The sequence below is a fragment of the Corythoichthys intestinalis genome, chromosome 19 (assembly GCF_030265065.1).
Source record: "Corythoichthys intestinalis isolate RoL2023-P3 chromosome 19, ASM3026506v1, whole genome shotgun sequence".
NCBI classification, from domain to species: domain Eukaryota; kingdom Metazoa; phylum Chordata; class Actinopteri; order Syngnathiformes; family Syngnathidae; genus Corythoichthys; species Corythoichthys intestinalis.
Window position 1 is genome coordinate 10,439,371 of NC_080413.1, and position 20,387 is coordinate 10,459,757.

The window sequence follows — 20,387 nt, forward strand, 5'->3', positions numbered from 1 at the left end:
ATTACCTTGAATCCTCGAACAAATCACTCCTGAGACAATCCTTTCTGTTTGTATGCAGAATAGCTTTCATACTTTTTCAACATAAATCTGGCGTTGGATCACCTTGTCCAATGCAGCTTCTTGACTCTTGACAGGGCAATGATGCTGGAACTTTTGTTTGGTGCTGTTCCAGTGAGATTTACAAAGATGACTGCCTGAAGAAAACATCAAAATTCCCTCAGTCCTTGATGACATGGGGCTGCATGTCAGGCAAAGGCACTGAGGAGATGGCTGTGGTTAAATCTTCAATAAATGCACAAGTTTACATTGAAATTTTAGACAGCTTTCTTATCCCTTCAATTGAAAATGTCATTTTCCAAGATGACAATGCATCATGCCACAGAGCTAAAACTGTTAAAGCATTCCTTGGAGAAAGACTCATCCAGTCAATGTCATGGCCTGCAAATAGCCCAGATCTCAACTCTATTGAAAACCTCTGGTGGAAATGGTGGAAAAATTTGGTCCACAGCAAGGCTCCGACCTGCAAGGATGATCTGGCAACTGCAATCAAAGAGAGTTGGCACCAAATTGATGAAGAATAATCATCAAGTCCATGCCTCACATACTGCAAGCTGTGATAAAGCCAGAGGTGGTGCTACTAAATACTAGAGATATGTTTTGATTGTTATTTCTTTGTTTCTCATGATTCTACATTTCTTTCCTCAGAATGGAATGATTCCATATATATTTCCCTGCACTTGCTCTAGAAAAGTAACATTTATTGACCACCACAATGTTTTTTTATTCGTTTCTTTAAGTGTTTCTGAATGCTAAAAAGTTGCACTTTTGAACGAATTCATTATTTTTTTCAAGCTTTTTATCTGAGTTTGTTCTACATGATAAAATGTCTGAATGAGTGCTCGTCCGAGACTGATTATTCCATACTTTTTGCTAGGGGTTGTACATTTAAATAGAAAGAGAAACTGTGGAGAGAGATAAGAACAAGGAGTTACAAAGAGGTAATAAAGACATAAAAAAGGAATTTATTCTTATAAAAGTGAATTCATACAAAGTTTGATACAATCATTATTTACACTAACACCGGTTGGTGTCTTGGCCTGACTGTAGATTAAAACCCTGATAATGTTCACATTGATAAATAATAATAACCAAATGTTGAAAAACATTGTACAACTGTTGAGTTCTTTGACCTGAAAATAAAGGACTTCTAATCACTGGCGGTGATAGGCTGTGTTTTGTCAATCAAGAGAATCACCATACCATTGATGTGTTATTCCCTGGCCCATTACTAAATAATAATAATAATAATGATAGCAGCGTTATCTTTTCTCATTCTTGACCTCCAGTCAGTTTGTGGAACAGTTCTTCATCTAAGGTTTCGTTCTGGTCTTTGGACCGTGTCGACAGGAAGATGTATCCACCGATAAACTCATGCACCACCTTGCAGTCGCAACTCAGGCAGCAGAAAGCTATGGTCACGTTCTGGTCGAACTCTATGGTCACCTGCAATGACAGCCAAAAGAGCAGTACATTAGTCGCTAGGATTCCTTTAGGTCTAACATGGTTGCTTCAAATCCAAATATTTTTTTTAGTTTTTGTCATCACTCACTTGTCTTATCTCCCAATTGACGTTCCACTGCTTCATGTTGGCGAACCTCCATGTGGTGACGGGCAGGCAGGTGGACATGTCGAGACGGATCAGGCGATTGTACGAGATGCCGAGGATCTCATCCTTCTTGCACCCCTTGAACCTGACGCAACAAGGAGGACTTCTTGAATGATAGCTCTCGAATGGTATCCCATTATTTTGGCTTTACACAATACCTGACGATGTAGTAGTTAATCCCGAACTCGGGGAGCGACTGCCAAGCCTGGATGAACCGCATCTTGGCCTCCATGAGGGACAAGCGTGCTATGTTCTGATGAGCCTCCAGGATCCGTGCTGTGAGCTTATGAAGACAAGAACAATCCGTATCAACTAGGGCTGTCAAACGATTAAAATTTTTAATCGAGTTAATTACAGTTTAAAAATTAATTAATCATAATTAATTGCAATTCAAACCATCTATAAAATATGACATTTTTCTGTAAATTATTGTTGGAATGGAAAGATAAGACACAAGATGGATATATACATTCAACATACAGTACATAAGTACTGTATTTGTTTATTATGACAATAAATCAACAAGATGGCATTAACATGATTAACATTCTGTTAAAGCGATCCATGGATAGAAAGACTTGTAGTTCTTAAAAGATAAATGTTAGTACAAGTTATAGAAATTTGATATTAAAACCCCTCTTCATGTTTTCGTTTTAATAAAATTTGTATAATTTGCAATCAAAAAATAAACTAGTAGCCCGCCATTGTTGATGTCAATAATTACACAATGCTCATGGGCGCTTAAGCCCATAAAATCAGTTGCACCCAAGCGCCAGCAGAGGTGGACAAAACTCCAAAAAAACACAAGTAACAAGTTGGCACTGCACTGTGCTGTCATTTTAATCTGTTTGAGCGGGGCATGCGCGTTAATTGCATCAAATATTTTAACGTGATTAATTTCAAAAAAATTAATTGCCGCCCGTTAACGCGATAATGGTGGGGAGTGAGTTGTTTTTAAAGTGTACAAAAAATGAAAACAGCTACTAAAATTGACACTATAGTAGGGCTGCAGCTATTGATCATTTTAGTAGTCGATTAATTGATTAACTAGTTAGTTTCAATAATCGAGTAATCGGATATGGAACATAAAAAATTGAAATACCCGAGGTGAGCCTTAAACTGTATAAAAAAATAAAAAAAAAAAGACGACTAAATAAATGACCTAAAAAAAAAACGAACAATTGGCTAACTTACACAGCAAAACTCTGCTAGCTTAAATGCTATAAAATGCTAAAGTTTTTTTTTTTTTTTTTTACTGTGTCCTAAAACAAATGGTTCAAACACATATTCCCACAAAAAACGGCTAAATATACCTGTAAACTAAATTACAAATTAAAAAAACCTTAGCTCAAACAGAAACTTTGCTAATGTTGGTCTTAACAGGGAGCAGCTGGATTCAGCCATGTGAAATTAAAGTTATATCATTTTCACTGTTGCCACTAGAGGGCAGTGTATCCACCCAAATCAATAAAACTTCATGCAAACACTTTCAAAACAAGCGATTGCAACGCCATTTTAGAGAAGGGTTGAGGATTTAAAATGATGCTTCAAAGCAATCATATTCATCGCATACTCGTCGCCTTCCACCAACCTGCTTGGTCTTTTGCTTCTTGGCATACCGTGGCGATACAAAACACTCGGCATTCATTTCCATAGAGTCCAGGTCTGGCGCCGCCTGGCCTGGAGGGGGCGCCAAACTCTTCATCTGCAAGAAGGACTGAATGCTGCGTACTTCCGACTTGTATGAGCTGTACGCCATAGTTTTGCCTTTAGAGGCTAGGATGCACGCTGCCTTCCATTTGGCGTACTGTGTCTCCTGCAGAACCAAAAATAAAAATCTTTGTTCTTGATACAGTTAATGCATTTGTACAAAAGTGCAGTATACAGGTAAGCTTACGTTGTCACATCGAATGTACACCTCATTCATCCCGTCAGCTACTGGCAGGAGGAGCTTGATACCGAACTTTTTGTCCGTGACATTGACGTCAGGAACGATCTCACAGCCTTAAGGTAAAAAATGACTGTGTAAGATAATGCACTCATATGGATCATTCTTGAACTCTTTACCTCGTAAGTGAAACTGCTCTATAGGTTCTCCCGTGGCGGCCTCCTTGTTCTTGTAGTAGGAGATAGTGGTGTCCTTGAATACAAACCAGTACTCTTTGTAAGGCCGCAGTGTCAGTCTTTTCGGTCTGAGTTAGGAGAAAGTTGTTTTTGTAGCGGTTAACATATCGTGGACGCTGTCATTAGAGTTGTCCGATAATGACTTTTCAAACTGATAACTGATATCCCGATGTTGTCCAACTCCAAAAATCCGATACCGATATCAAACCGAAACCGATAAATGCGGTTGTGGACCTGACATATTATGGCTAATTCATGAGTTTATAATTCATTATTTTTCAATTAGGGCTGCAACTAACGATTAATTTTATAATCGATTCATCAGACGATTAGCTAAACGGTAGATAAATGTCACTACCTTCACAATTTAACTTGAAGTTGTTTTAGGCATGTTGTAAGTAACCCTGAAGATAAAATGGTTGACTATTTCCTTCAAAAATAATATTTTATCACAGATTCCTGATTTAACTGTTGTCTACAACTGTACTGTTTTAAGTACATAAAACATGATAGTTTTTAACAAAGGCTCTGAGTATAAAACATAAAAAGAATTTCTCAGAACTCAAATAAGACAAAAGTATGTTCATTGACTGTTCGTTCAAATAAGTGCTGCTGATTGACTTTTTTTGTGTGTGGGCAAAGATATTGTGTGAATGACACATTTATTTTCTTTAAACAATCTAAATAACAAAATTGAATGAGGAGGAGGCAGACTGCAGCGAATTGTTCATCAATACATTCCAAATGGAACTTCAAAGCACACTCTCCTGTATTAAAATTTACAGTTTGAATGAGAGGTTGTGTTGAAAGGAGACTCTAAGCTGTTATATAAATATTGGTTTCTTTATAAAGAGAAATGAGACTTTATTGTCTAACAATAACTAAAGTACTAATATGTTTCTTCAAAACACAATACAAACGGAGACTTAAGACAATGATAAGCATAATCGCTAACTAGGTTAGCGCGCTGTGCTAAGTAGTCACGTCTCATCAACAACGAATACAATTGGCTTCATTTACTCACTTCTTGCAGACATAAGCGGATTTTCGGGGGGGGGGGGGGCGTCCTGGTGGCAGAAAAGTGTCATTGCATGTAATTGACTTTCCTATACAGTATATGATTTTGAAATTAAGAATTTTCCGGGAAAATATTGTCTATAAAAGTTGTAAAGCAATAAAACAAACAAAAATAAATTAAATTAACAAAAAATATATATTCTTATAATGGGTCAAAATGATTTTTCGGACAGATCATGTGACAAACACCTTATACCGTCATTTGCTTTGCTTAGCCAAAACCACCCGAGGACCGAAGAGGCAAGATGGATATACGTAATTTTTTTCAAACCTAAGCTTTCAAAAGCGACAAGAACTACTGAGCAAGAACCAAGGATTGGAAATTTGGACCATGAAACACTAGAGACCACCTTCAAAATGGTGAGAGGCCTTTCAGTTTGCCCCATTAAAGACACTAATTGTACAACAGAGCCACCACCGGTGTCTTGCCAATGTAGTTACCCTCGTCAAAAATTGTGTCTCCTGGCCGCAGGAGCGCACACACACACATTAGTTATGAGTTATGTCGACTTAAACAATTGATTGAAGCCAGAAAAGAACCACAGTTATATATTTTAGACATCGACGTTTATTAAACTGGAGAAACTCCACACAGGACATGAATTATAGTAATAACAGTTATAGTTCATTCTACAAGTAAAACAGTGAAACATTGCTTTTTTTTTTTTTTACATTCAGTGCGTATGTTACGTTATACGACAAAATGTATTTTTTAAATTTTTTTTATGGATGTGCTCCGTTTTAAAACCTCGTCGATAACTAAATCACCAAAACACGGAAATCAAGCAAATCGGTGCAGCACACTGGATGCGCCCAGGGGATACAATTTTTGACTGGGGTAACTACTTTGGTACGACACCGGTGGGCATACCATATTCAATGGATGACGATCTTGGCGAAAAGTATAGCCTAAGCAGCCTGATTTGGAATTTCCCTCAAGAATGATGAGAAACAAAAACGCTCATTTTCAACTTATTATTATAAATATTCTTGTTATTTTTTTTGCTGACACTGCATTTTGGGGTTATCAACATGTTATGCCCCCCGCCCCAAAGTCAAACTCCGCCTATGCTGACAGAGGCACACTAGATCTAACACCACAAAAGACAATCTAACTCTCTACACTTTATAGTACTCTACTATTGATTCAGCAACCTAACCAGAGTGTAGCAGTGAACTCTCTCTCTCTCGCTGTAATCACTGGTGTGCGCGCGCAGCCTCACATTACACACAAACAAGGACACACACGGCTGCCGACAAAAAACGATTATCAGATTCGTTGGCAACTAATTTGTTAATCAATTTTAATCGATTAGTTGTTGCAGCCTTATTTTCAATCATTTCTTGTTCATTTAAATTTTGCACTATGAATGCTAATGGTCATTTTACATAACAAATCCCAAGCATCTTAGTTTGGAGACATCTAATGGTCAATTAGCACAACTCCTGTGCGAAGCTGTGACCAGCCCTTGTACAAGATAGATTAATCATTTTAGATTTAAGATCAAAACAGCTTCAGTTTCATTTTTACACTTGCACGACTCTTAAAAATGATTCCAATGAAAACTCCTTTGTCATTTATGGTTATCAGTATAAACTCGACAGAGTGAAGACAATAGGTGCATATTAGGTGGGTGGGTTTTTACCTGAAAAGGCGGAGGGTATCAGCCAGCTCTGGAATGTCTGTAATGTCTTCCTGGAGGTTGGAACAAACAAGTGTCAATTATCCTATATCCTGGCCATGTTGAGACATGCAATCAACAGAGACCCACTAGTAAAACCCCCAGCTGTTTTGTACTCTAAGGACCCCAAAAGATGAAATGACAGCTATGAAATACTTTTACCAGAATTCGGTCCGAGACGCCGCCTTCCAGTGTCACCTCCAGGTTGGAGAGAGCAGCTTCTACTTCATCGATTTCCTGCTCGTTGGAGTGGTCCAGTGGCTCAGTGGACACAGTTAGTTTACAGATATGATACTGCAAAGAAAAAACGAAAACACAAGGAAAATTACCACAGTAAATAAAGACTTAAAAGTTGGTGAAAAACTACACTCAATGGACAAACGAAGACAAACAGCCACGTTCAGTCGACATTAAACTTGTTCCCAATTGAGCTACAGTGTTAAGGCATGATGGAATCGACCGCGTAAGGGTATACAGCTGAGAAGGTTTGATTCCTCTTCTACACGTGTCATCAGTTTTAAGAGCGCTGAAGTGGCAACTTCTGCCTGATAAGACATTTTATTGTAATTGAGCTCTGTGGTGTCACGCGTGAAGGTTGTCAAAGAGCAGGAATAAAGAATTGTTGAGCTCTGACAACAACTAGAATGGTGAAATTCCCCAAAGAAAAGTCAATACAGGGGTTTCACAGGTTAAACAGATGGTGTTTCGGGGTTGCAAAGATTTTTAGTTGGTTGTGTCGAAGAAGTTTTTAGAAAAATTAGAAAAGTAAAGTTCCTGAAGGATAAATGTATTTACTACCAACCCTGGTATACTGTATATTTGGTATAGTATTCACAGAGTATGTGATGTTATAGTCAGAAGAGGGTAGTAACGAGTTCCTCTGTTCCATTTACTTGAGTAACGTTTTGACAAAAATGTACTTCTAAGAGTTGTTTTACCATGCCATACTTTTTACTTGAGTAGATTTGTGAAGAAGAAACGTTACTTTTACTCCGCTAAGCTACACTCAAGTCCTTTTCCAGAGATGTCAACAGTGACTCTACCAGTTTCACCAATGAGACGTCGCAACAATAATCACATGACTCCATTATACCAATTAGACGTCACAATACAGTCACATGACTACATACAAACTTGCGATCGTAAGTCCTATGATTACGTGGCGTCTTTAAAGTGCCCTAAAAATGAAACCTTTTGACATAGTCATCATTACTTGAAGCACACATTTTTTTAATTTGCCATCAAGAAAAGCCAGAAACATTATCATTTTATCGTCATGGTAGGAAATCTGTTTTTTTCTCCAGAGAGGACACTCTAGTCTTTGGACAGGTGATGTTTCGTTTCTGTAAATTTTCCTAGGCTGATGATGATTTTTGTGTATCCTTTTTGGCCTAACATGGTCATTTAATGGGTTGTAGTATAGTATAATAACAACAACAGTTCATATAGATGACATTGTGCTAAGAAAAATATACCATTGTTTAAAAAAATGTCATACATTGTAAGCAGTTACTCACATTCGTACTCATTACTTGAGTACGAATTATTTTTCACTGAATACTTTTGCACTTGTACTTGAGTAATTTTTTTGCATGACTAGTTTTACTTTTACTTGAGTACCAGTAATATTTTTTTGAAGTAAAACTACTCTTGAGTAAAATTTTACTCTACCCACTTCTGGTGATAGTTAATTAAACAAGAAGAAAATGTACAGTATGTTAAAGTAAGAACCATTAATGGTAAAGACTTGTTTTGGCAGCCCTATAAATTTTCGTCTTAGTCTTTAGCTCAATAATACTTATTAGTCCTAGTCATATTTTAGTCATCTCAAAATGTGTTTGTCTTCATAGTTTTTGTTGACGAAAACTCAAGACTAATTACATATAATTTTAGTCAACGTTGACAAAAAATATTTTCGTCTGTAAACTTTTTTTTAAAAAATTACTCCACAAATAAATAAAGTTTTCCAACTATTTTGAATGAATATTAAAAGAAGAGCACATAATGTAGTGTCTACAAGGACAACGCCAACTTTGTGATGATAATAAACACTCCGCAGGAAAACAGTACATTATTTTCAATTAATTATAGGCAACTGGAAGCCATGAACTGGACGTAAAAAAAGTTGTCTGAGAGTTTAGAAGATGGTCTCCGTTAGCATTAGCCTAATGGTAACTCAAACCTGAATGCTATGCTAGCGCTACGGGTTACATTTGGTGTGTAATGATCACTCAGCACAGACATTTAGAGGCTAAAGCAACATTGCATATTCTCTCTGTCCAAGAAAAAAACCTAGCCTGCATGGAGACTAGAGACGACACGCTGGTGAGTTGGGAAGGGGGGGGGGGGCACAACCAGACACTGCTACGATGCAGACTAACCACACATAAACTGCCACATATTTTGAACATGTGACAAAAACTATGGCACATTTTCGTCTCGTTCCCGTCCCATCAGACGAAAACTGGAATTCACCTGGTTATGTTTTAGTCTCCCAAAATATGTTTTTAACATGTTATTGTCTCGTCATCATCATGAAAAAAGTGTTCATTGAACAAAATATTTTCGTTATTCTCGTCGTTGACAAAAACAACACTGATGGCAAAAGACATCCAATCAATCTTCAATGGGAGTCAAAGTGGATTGGACATCTATTTCTGTCAGTGGCAGTCAAAGATTTAACAGGTGTGTCCCAATTCGTTCTATCCAACAAAATCTTCTTAATCACAATTACCCACCTCAAAACAAATAAAATGAATATGTTTTTTTTTTTATGTGTGATAATGTCTTTATTCTCACCTGTAGTGACGCAAACATGAGCATCTCCTCTTCGGTACAGTCGATCTCCTCCAGCAGGATGGACCAGCGAGCCTGCTCGTACAGCTGTGTTATCCTCACAGCATCGTACTGAAATGTAACATGCATGTAAGATGTAGAAGTAGTTAAGTAATTTGAAAACATGAGTCTACAGCATTGCCTTGTCTTACTTTAGGATTGAGGTCAAAGAAGACATTGTACTTAAAGCGCAGTAGCAGCTTATCGTGGTCTTGAACGTCCTGTTCCATGAGGGAGCGTGAAGAGTCCAGCCATCTGACAATAACAAGTGAAGAGGTTAAGAATGAATTCTTCCATAGGAAAGGTTATACAGGTGGTCCCCGGGTTACGACGTACCCGACTTATGTGATGTAGACTTTACGACGCCGGAGTGTCGTTCCTCATTATGTCTCGAGTCTTTTTTTTTTTTTTTCCAGTCGCGTAAACAGTCCTTATTGTGCCTCACAGTATGTTATTGTTTACTTTATTAAAATGACTGTGCTGCCCTTTGGGAAATGTGTATATGATTATAATGTTAAATTTTGTTTTGAAATGCATTCTTTTATTTTGGCGCAGGAAGCTTAGAGCAAGTAGTACTTTCGCACGCGAGTTAGCGGTGACGGTGGAGCGACGTTGTAGACCCTACGTCGTCATTGAGCATTTGAAGTTCTGCATCAAGGGAACGTGCTGCTCTGTAATTCACCGCTAAGCCATTAGAAGGGTGTGGCTTTGTCTTTGTACGGTTTTGGGAAAGTCTTGTTGAATTTGTTTAGATTTCCTCCGGTCATAGACAGCAATGGCAACGGAGATGGAACGTGTGTACCGTAATTTTCGGACTATAAAACGCTACTTTTTTCCCTGGTTTTGAATCCTGTGGCTTTTAGTCCAGTACGGCTTATTTGTTGATTGATTTGGGTTAATAGGTTACGCTTTACTTGACAGTGTCGTCATAAGACTGTCATAGATATAACATGACACTATCATTAGTGAATGCTAAGGAGAAATGTCATTAAGTGTCATCCGGCAAATTATGGCATCATCTCCATTTATGTCCAGCTCGGATATTTTACATCCCTTCAAAAGTGAGATAATTTGCCGGATAACACTAAATGACATCTGTTATAAGCATTTATAATGCTCTAGCAGTGTCATGTCATAGTTATGATGGTCTTATGACAGTCTTTTGGCACCACTGTCAAATAAAGTGTTACTAAATACCATAACTAGCAATTTATGAAGCAACTGGAACATTAACTGAAGAAAAATTAGCAAAGAACATGGATTTTAATTGTTATTTATATCTGTAGCGCTACAACGCATGTTAGGAGGCATGTTGGGTGACAACAGTGTTGACAGAAGGTGGCAACAGATGTTGACTGGCTCCCCTAAGGAAGCATTGATGGTCAAATGAAGCTTTGCAGCTGATTGGGTCAAAGCTTCATGGTGGTTCATTTGGTCTTCTGACAGTCTTATGATCCGGCTGTCAAATAAAGTGTTACCGGTTAATATCTTTTGGTGTAAATATCCCTAATATAGTGAGGACAGCTGCGACTTATAGTCCAGTGCGGCTTATCTATGAACAAATGTCGTCGTCGTGTCAAATTTGGTGGATGGCGGCTTATAGTCAGGTGCGCCTTATCGTCTGAAAATTACGGTATTTGCAGCTGCAGCAAATCAAAAATTGAACAAAAAATGCTGTTAATACAAATGTGGAAGCGTAAACGATGCAGAAGACGTTTGCGAATGTTTGAAAGTGTTTGTTGTTGCTGTGCTGAATGGGAAACAATGTTCAGAGCTTACTAATAACAGTCTTTTAACTTTCATGTCACGACGCGTCAACGTGACTTGTAGTCAGGATTTTTTGGAGGCACACGTCAGGCTACGGCGTAGGGTCGTAAATCGGGTTTTCGTTAACGGCGTAGGTCCACAGTCACCTTAACGCAGAAGAATGAATCAGCCTTAAGAGAGCATGTATAAACAAAGAAGAATGTATTTGCGCACACGAAGAAGAGCGCACACGCATACACTAAGAAAATTCGTTCAACCGAGTGCGAGGGGAAAGATTACAGCTTAGCTCGCTGTCTAGCTAGAATTTAGCTCCAACGTCTTGGCGACGACAGTACAATGACATATAATACATGTTTTTGGATAGTTATTTTGACATTTACGGGGTATTTAGGGGTACTTAAAGGGTTAATTCTGACTTCCGCTGAAATTCGGGTTACGTCGCCAGCGTAGAAACTGAACTCGTTCGTAACCCCGGGACTACCTGTATACACTAACACTTTGAAGGCCTCTACCCAGCATTTCTGATGGCTTTGTCTTCCAAGGAAAGAGGCTGGTAGAGTTTGGCCAGCTCAGCAGGTGGTAGATTAGGTTGGCAATCGGCGAGGGGGTTATCGCCAAACCACAGGCTGGTGGCTGAGACTGGCATTCCGTTCTCTGGGTCATAGGTGGCTGTCATGGTCTTGCTGTACATTGGGCCTTGATTAGGGGGATATTGGTTGGTGGGTTTAGGGTTATGGAAGCTGAGTGTGTTAGGAGTGATGAGTAAATTTTGCCTGTACCTGAGCCCCCTGGCCCGCCACTGACTAGATCGATGTCCCATATGTCCTCTAGCGGTGAGTGTTTTCCTCTTTTTTTCTTTTTCTTGGTGTGATCATCCGGAGGCAGGAGTAGTGACAGTTCTTCAGACCGCCTGATGTCTGACATGAAGAAGATAAGCCAATTTAAGATGAACACAGCTGAATTTGGCACAAAAAATGGAGCGAGGATGAACTCACTGAGGATTTGACAGATTTCTGCCACTGCCTTGAAAACCACACAGGAGAAGCTGACCTTCATTTGGATGGTTTTCATGTTGGGGAGTTGCAGCAGCACGCTTTTGTGTTGGGGGGTGTAGCGCAGGTCTGCATCAGCCTGTATGGGGGGAAACAATGTAAGGAACCTGACACAGAGCTACAAAGACTGAGAAATGTTAGCTTTCCCTAGACATACATTTAAGCTTTAAGTTCTCTGAATAATTTACGACAAACTAATTGCTTGTAATATGTATTTAAAAAAAAAAAAAGTTTTTTGACTACGTTTTAGATATACACTTCCAATTTTCTCCCATACCTGAATTCCGTACTTGTCCAAGGTCCAGTGAGTCTTGAGCAGCCAACAATTCCTCTGCTCCCACCATAGTGCATGATCCGACCAGTCCTGGGGAGCCTCTGGTCATAAAAGCATCATACATTTATCATTTAACTCTTTCAGGGACAGTAGTTACTGCAGTGGACAGCTCTTCAAAAATTGACATTTAAGACCTTAGACCCCTTATGGAGCAAATCACTATTAACAACTCTTATTACCGTATTGGATTGAATATAAGACAGTGTTTTTTGCATTGAAATATGACTGAAAAAGTGGGGGTCGTCTTATATTTTTGCGGTCTAGACATTATACCCATTCACGACGCTAGATGGCACCAGATATCATTGAAGCGATATTCTGTCATGACAGATCTCAGCTACTCTCAAGTTTAACCAGTTTGCATTATTTTATTGCAATGTTTTTCCTTATTCGGATTGGTTTCAAGACTACAGTTAGAGTTAGACTTCACTTTGATGGTTAATGGAGTTATTGCAATTTTGTTGTTTTATCACAATAGATTGGTTTATTTACATTTCAAAACCCAGAAGCCATTCATTTACGAATGTAATAGCACTTTAGTTTACATATTTAAATGTTCAGATATTAAGATTTGAATGATGCAAAATAATATGCTTTTTCTCTCAAATATATTGTTATAATCATTTGTTTCAGATGTACTGTAATTATTTTCTGTATAAAAATTAATTTGGTGTTCAAAAAGTCTTTTTTCAAACTTGAGTCTTGAAAAAGAGGGGGTCGTCTTATAATCAGGGCCGTCTTATATTCGGGCCAATATGGTATTATCGGCAATGTTATATTTGATTTTTTTTCTTCACTATCATCTTTCAATTTGTATATGGATGTGTGTTCGAGAAGCTTCATGATATGTATATACTTTTGGTAAGGTGATGGGTACTATACCTAAACTCACAAAGAGATTTCCTCCAAACCCTTTTTGTGTTAGATGAGATATATATATACATACAGTACAGTATACAGTATATATATATATATCATATTATGGTATATATTTTTTCTCATTTTGCACTGTATATAACCTGTTTTGACCATAGTATGTGAAAAGGCCAAAAACGCCTAAAAACACCAAAAACACCTGCTGTTTGTGATGAATTGTCAAACATAAAAGTATTCAGTCTTATTTTTTTTTCTATTGAAAGTTTATCCTAAGAGGTTGAATAAATATTATCAAGCTTCAAAACGGTTGGTCGAGCTTGTTTGGTTGTCAATGTGACATCAACATTACAAATTTTGAAAAACGACTTTGGGATTTTTTTTGTCTTTCTGGGTCCAAAATATTGATTATAATTGGTCAGTAAGGAAAACAACAGTTTGGACATGAAGGTTATGGTGTCCTGACAAAAACAGAAGGGACCCAACCTGGCCATTGTGAACAATTTTTTCTTAGAAATATAAAGGTAACATCAAAGGCATGCAAATTCAGCCATAATAGGCTTAGGTGTTAAAGGGTTAAAATGGGTGCTGCACACTACTGTACAATAGGTGGGGGTATGCACCTGATAGTTGCTTGCAATCCGCCATTAAGCTAAATTTTGGAGTTTTTGAGCTTGTTTCTTGTTGCTTCTGTTTATTGCTTGTTTTTCCATTCTGCACAGTTTTAAATAAAACTAAGCAGTCAATGAATTTTCTGGCTCTTTCTTTCAATGTTGACTCAGATCTCTGTATGTATGTAGTATTTACAGTATGTATATGAACAAAAATGCATAAGTATTGTACATTTTTGCATCGGGAGAAAATACTTTTATTATTTACTTGTAAAGTACATTTTAGAGTAAGTACTTTTATACTTTTACTTGAATAATTTTTTTCTTTGATACTTGTAGTTTTACTTAAGAACTTTTTTTTTGCCACTGTTGCTGTACTTTTAGTTCAGTAAAAAAGTGAATACTTCAACCACCACTGCCTATGAACATAGTGGTGCTATTGCTGGCTAATTATATTTACCCGTGTACACATGTCGGCGGTCTGATCACAGAGGACAGTTAAAATGATAACTATTATTGTATATTTTATATTTTTCTAAAATTATAAATTAATACAAAGTTGGTAAATGAACTTATACTTGTATTACGCCTTTCCACCTTCAAGGCACTCAAAGCAATTTAACACTATCGTCATTTACTTATTGTGGGGTTCAGTATCTTGCTCTAGGATACTTAGATAAGGTCACCAGGGAGGGGATTCAGACCCATAGCCTTAGGGTAGGGGAACGAATACTCTACCACTGACCCATGCCGCCCCGTAAGTTGATAAAACAAAATTGATGAAATTAAAATGAATAAAAGCAGATTTTTTTTCATAGAATTTAACTCATTCCATGCCATTGATGGCAATAGATATTCAAGGTATATAAACCTCATTCATACTACACCATCGACTAACTCTTAAAAGTCCTCTGTGTTATCAGATTAGATCGTAGTTGAACTTTGTGCCTTGGGTCAACGCAAGCCATTGTGGTTTAAAACAATGGCACTTCAGTATGGAGCAATGCGGGCCAAACAAAGGTGCGGCCTGGCAAACAGCACTACGGCAGGTGGCGTTTAACTGCGTCTGATACCTACTGATCTTCTCTACCAGTTTCAGCATGAGGCCTCCGATATGCAGGTCGCCCTTCACGCGCAGCTTGAAACGCATAGATTCATCGCCATCTTTTTGGTCCACGTGCACCTGCAGCTCCCATGATGTCTCGCCGTACTCAGCCGCTTTGATCATGGCTCTTTTTGCTGAATATCTGGGTACAAAAAAAAAATCTAACAAATATGTACAGTATATGGTGGAAAAAACTCAGGTGACTTGAAGTTCCGCTCTGAGACCCCCAATTGGCCAACTTTCAAAATTGTCCGATATGCATGTGTGATACATCATTGGAAAGCTTAAAACCTCAATTTTCTGGGGGAAGAAAAAATTTGAACAGGAGGGCATTTAAAAAAAAAAGTTTTTTAAACAGCAAAACCCTATCTGGAGGTGAGAGCATGTGAGAGCAGAATTACAGACGCCATGACTTATATTATAGAGATAGAGATATTATCGCGTACTTACCTTGTTTTGATCCAAAAACTCCATGTAGTATGTATCATGAAGTGTCAAGCCACAGCTGGATTTTTTGGGGATTTTATGGGTGAAACACGGTAATATAACTAGGGTCGCGATGCAGAAATCGCAGACGTCAAGGAGTGGTTGAGATATTTATTTTTCATATATATTCCCTTTTAAATGTTTTTTATTCAATTTTTCTTTGTTTGGATCGATTATTTATCATCTAACATATTGGAGAAAATGCGACAGTAACAAAAAAAATACAATTAAGTAGGTTTGTTCCAATCATGTTTTTTTGCTCCCGATCCGATCCCGATCGTTTTAGTTTGAGTATCTGCCGATCCCGATATTTCCCGATCCGATTGCTTTTTTTTGCTCCCGATTCAATTCCAATCTTTCCCGATAATTTTTCCCGATCATATACATTTTGGCAATGCATTAAGAAAAAAATGAATAAAACTCGGACGAATATATACATTCAACAAACAGTACATAAGTACTGTATTTGTTAATATGACAATAAATCCTCAAGATGGCATTTATATTATTAACATTCTTTCTGTGAGAGGGATCCATGGATAGAAAGACTTGTAATTCTTAAAGGATAAATGTGACTTTGTATATTGTGACTAAATATTGCCATCTAGTGTATTTGTTGAGCTTTCAGTAAATGATACTGTAGCCATTTAACTGTTCTGCCCAAATGCATGATGGGAAGTGCAACCATGACTGTGTGTCGTGGTACCAATTGATATATCTTCTCTGCGTTGGGAAATAACATAGGGTGTTAAGAAAAAGATCAACTACTACCTTTCTTCCCCACATTGCTTCCCACGATTCCAAAGTTGGGAGAGGGATTGTAAGGCTTTAGCCATTGAAAAAAAGGTACCAAAGGCTGCCAAAATGTACTCTTCTCATTTTGCGCTGCCTTCTAGCTCTATATACTGTATGGATAAAACGGCGCCATTATAGATTGAACGCGACAATGCGTGAGTGAGTCGTGCAGCGCATGGGTTAATTGCGTTAAATATTGTAACGTGATAAATGTAAAAAATATTAATTCTAGCCGTTAATGCGATAAATTTGATAACCCTTCCTTAAGCTTAAACTAAAGACTCTGGAGGAGTGTAACAAATTATGTCTGTAACGTTAAATACAATTAGAAAACGATTGAATTAAAATATATATATTAAAAAAAGGCATGTCCGATATTTTTTTGCTGATTCCGATACTTTGAAAATGACGTGATCGGACCCGATCGATCGGGACATCTCTACAATTAAGCGATAGTTATGAGGTAGATACCCGTGACTTTTTTACCGACGGCATTTTTTTCATTGTGACATAATTTGTTTAAAAGTTTAAAATATGTGAGTGAATAACTTTAAGTTTTTTTTTTTTTTTTTTTTTTTTTAAATAAAATATGAGACATCAATTAATGATTCTAAGCTAAAAACGACAGACATTTTGAATAATAGATGTGATTAATTACCTCAGTTTTATGGCTGGGTTGAAACAAAAGCGGTTGCGCGACGTCTGTAAACGGGGGTTTTCAGGGTAAAACAGACAAATTAAAAAAAGTTTGGGGGCTTGCGCCATGAATCTGCTAATCCAGCATATAGACATATTGTTCTGTCAAACACAACAGTCGTTTTGGCTTAAAATACAGCAGGAGTGCAAGAGCATAAACTGCTTTTTCAGTCTTGTCTGTGTTTTCCGCCATATACAATTTCAATATGCCCAGAAATACATGTAAAAGGTAAAATTGATGGAAAATAAGAAATAGTTATGGCGCAATGGAAACAATAAAATAAGATATGATTCATGGAAAATAAAAAATACAAGAATGATAACTGAATGATAACATACAATATAATTTAAATTAGAGAGGAAAAAAATATAGGTGCATGGTAAAAATGAAATAAAATACGAATGATGCCCATGTCATACACCTAAATAAAATGGAGATGGTGGGAAGTAAAGTAAAAAATATTGAGACAATATACAGTATAGCTGCTGCAGTAAACTTACAGTATATTAAATTGAATATTCATACTACAATGGAAATTATAATACAATTTAAATAATAAGATAAAGGATGCAAGACTATAAAATAAAATATGGGTTTAAAAAAAAGAGACAAAGTAAGTGGATGATTTACAAAACAGCACAAGATAATCAAAACAAAATTTTAAAAAATGATGTTGCACAAAAAATATTTAAAAGAATAGAAGTGGATGATAGGAAATAAAACTAAAATATTGTGAGATGTAAAATTATTTCACTTAGTCGGATATAATTAAAAGCATGCCTGGGGGAATTCCACAAAACAAAAAAAACAAAAATTAAGTAACAGCTGGAACAAAAGACGCAGCAGATGTTACTCAACTTCCTGTGATTACATCCATATTAATTTGCTTGTCATATCATAAACATTGCAACACTGAGGCCACACTCCAGAGTGAAAAAAAAAATACTATGAGTGAATTCAAGCAGCAAAGAATAACAAGCCATTAGTAGTTTGAATCTTGAATAGCTGTTAGTCACTCAAGCCATCATTCAGATGTACTGTAATTTTTGGACTATAAGGCGCACCTGACTATAAGCCGCCACCCACTAAATTTGACAGGAAAACGGCATTTGTTCATCCATAAGCCGCACTGGACTATGAACCACAGCTGTCCTGACAGTATTACGGAATATTTACACCAAAAGATATTAACCGGTAACACTTCATTTGACAGTGGCATCATAAGACCAACTGGACCACCATGAAGCTTTGAACCAGTTGCCTGCAAAGCTTCATTACTTCAAGAAGCTTAATTTGGCCATCACTGCTCCCTTGTGGGAGAGAGTCAACCACTGCTGCCACCTGCTGACAACACTGCTGTCATCCAACATGCCTCCTAGCATGTATTGCAGCACTACAGATGTAAACAACAATCGAAATTCATGTTCTGTGCTTATTCTTTCTTCAGTTACTCTTCCACTTGTATCATTAATTGCTAGGTATGGTATTTAGTAACACTTTATTTGACAGTGGCGTCATAAGACTGTCATATGACCATGATAATTATGACATGACACTGTCATCAGCATCAATGAACGCTTATAACAGATGTCATTTTGTGTCTTCCGGCAAACTATCTCAATTGTGAATCGATGTAAGAGATCAGAACTGGACATAAATGGAGTTAGGGACATAATTTGCCGGACGACACCTAATGACATCTGTCATAAGCCGTCAGTAATGCCCATTGTAGTGTCATGTCATAATTATGACGGTCCTATGGGAGTTTTATGACGCCGCTGTCAAATAAAGTGTTACCTATAAACCCAAACAAATCAACAAATAAACCACACTGGACTATAAACCACAGGATTCAAATGGGGGGAAAAGTAGCGGCTTATAGTCCGAAAATTATGGTTAGCAAAAACAATAACATTAGTCTGGCAATATTATGAATTTTCTTGTCATTTTGATTATATTTAAAGAATTCTTTTGTCAAATGTATGTTTATTAAAATCCCAAGTGCAGGATGGAGGAATGGTGGGAGGCAGGTAACGAGGGGGAGGCAAAGAAGAAAGAGGAGGAGGATCAGGGAGGTTTCAGCTGAGGAATGCATGACGAGCAGGGACACGAATGCACACCTTGGAAGTCAGGAAATTTTCAAAATTCAATCATGCTCTCACAGTCGTCTATATTTCAAATATTCTGTAGTAATAGCCACGGAGAAAATTAGAAAAATAGATGTGTCAAAGTTAGAATTGTAAGCTTGCATGTCCATTGATCTTTACAATAAAATTGTACTCTCATTTTAGGGTAAAATCAAAGAAAAAGAGGACTAAAACATAGAAGGGAAGCAGTTTTATTTATTTATTTTATTCAAAAAAAAATCTAATTAAACAGTGTTAATGTGTAAATGTATTTTAAAAAATGTGACATTTTAAAATAAGCTTTGCTGTATATGCAGATGTCAACAGCTCAAGAAAACTCAGAAAACAAACAAAAAATGCATTTCTGTGTTGCTAGTACTACAACTGTTGCTTTGAAAAGGCAGTAGATTAATTACTAACTTTTGATACAAACTCCCAAAAGACCAGCAACATTACGCACTACATCACCGTTTCTTTATCAATAATCTTTTCTTTGTTCTTTTTAAATCAAGATTTTAAAATACTTCTTACCTGGATTTGTAGATTTATGTGGGCGCGTGGTGAAGTTCTCGTGAGAAGTGTTGAAAAGACGCTGTTTGGGGAACGAGAGCTTGTTGTAGATATGACACGCCCCTTTTTGCCCCAGGTGGTGAAGGATGATTAAAATACGGAAGTCTCCCCCACATTGACGTTTATGCAATATTTTAGAATTGAAAACGGATTATCACGGGTGAGTTTAGCATGCATTTACAGTAATTCGTTACCCTAAAATTCTTAGTGCAATTGTTTGAAGCCCTCTAAAACTATAGTAGTTGGGAAATCCAGTGAATACATTATTTCTCTGGTAAGAACGAGTCCCGATCAAATACATCGGACATGTATTAAAGATATAAAAAAAAAATGGCACATGCAAATGTCTTTTTCTCAACATGAACAAATCTATTCGAACATTATAGCCACATAAAAGAGCTTTTAGTCCTGCAGTGGTTTTAACGAAGTGGGGATTTAAAAAAATAAAAGTTAGCACAAATCAAGTTGGTCTTCCAATGTGATAAACTGAGGTTTCTTGGTTGTAATTTGCTTGACTTTTTTGCTGTTGCTAACTTGCTGGACATTTTAAATTAATGTACATACACTGCTGGCCAAAAGTTTTGGAC

General features: G+C 37.2%; 2 protein-coding genes across 3 annotated transcripts in view; one reads left to right on the top strand and one right to left on the bottom strand.

Annotated features, from left to right (window-relative positions):
- Positions 1 to 1,069: 1,069 nt before the first annotated feature.
- Positions 1,070 to 19,902, bottom strand: fermt1 (FERM domain containing kindlin 1). Its single transcript, XM_057823351.1, has 16 exons — positions 19,762 to 19,902; positions 15,099 to 15,268; positions 12,481 to 12,578; positions 12,147 to 12,282; positions 11,931 to 12,068; positions 11,664 to 11,847; positions 9,537 to 9,639; positions 9,349 to 9,456; positions 6,712 to 6,843; positions 6,514 to 6,563; positions 3,734 to 3,858; positions 3,564 to 3,670; positions 3,258 to 3,482; positions 1,825 to 1,949; positions 1,610 to 1,751; positions 1,070 to 1,503 (listed from the first exon to the last, which is right to left on the bottom strand). The coding sequence occupies exons 2-16, from the start codon at positions 15,247 to 15,249 to the stop codon at positions 1,330 to 1,332; spliced, it is 1,998 nt and encodes a 665-aa protein (XP_057679334.1). The 5' UTR covers positions 15,250 to 15,268; positions 19,762 to 19,902; the 3' UTR covers positions 1,070 to 1,329.
- The window catches only part of plcb1l (phospholipase C beta 1-like), a 480,463-nt gene continuing 479,928 nt past the window's right edge, over positions 19,853 to 20,387 (top strand). For both annotated transcript variants that reach the window (XM_057823348.1, XM_057823349.1), the window contains exon 1: positions 19,853 to 19,960. The gene's annotated coding sequence lies outside the window, so the exon portion shown is untranslated. The remainder of the gene's footprint in view (positions 19,961 to 20,387) is intronic.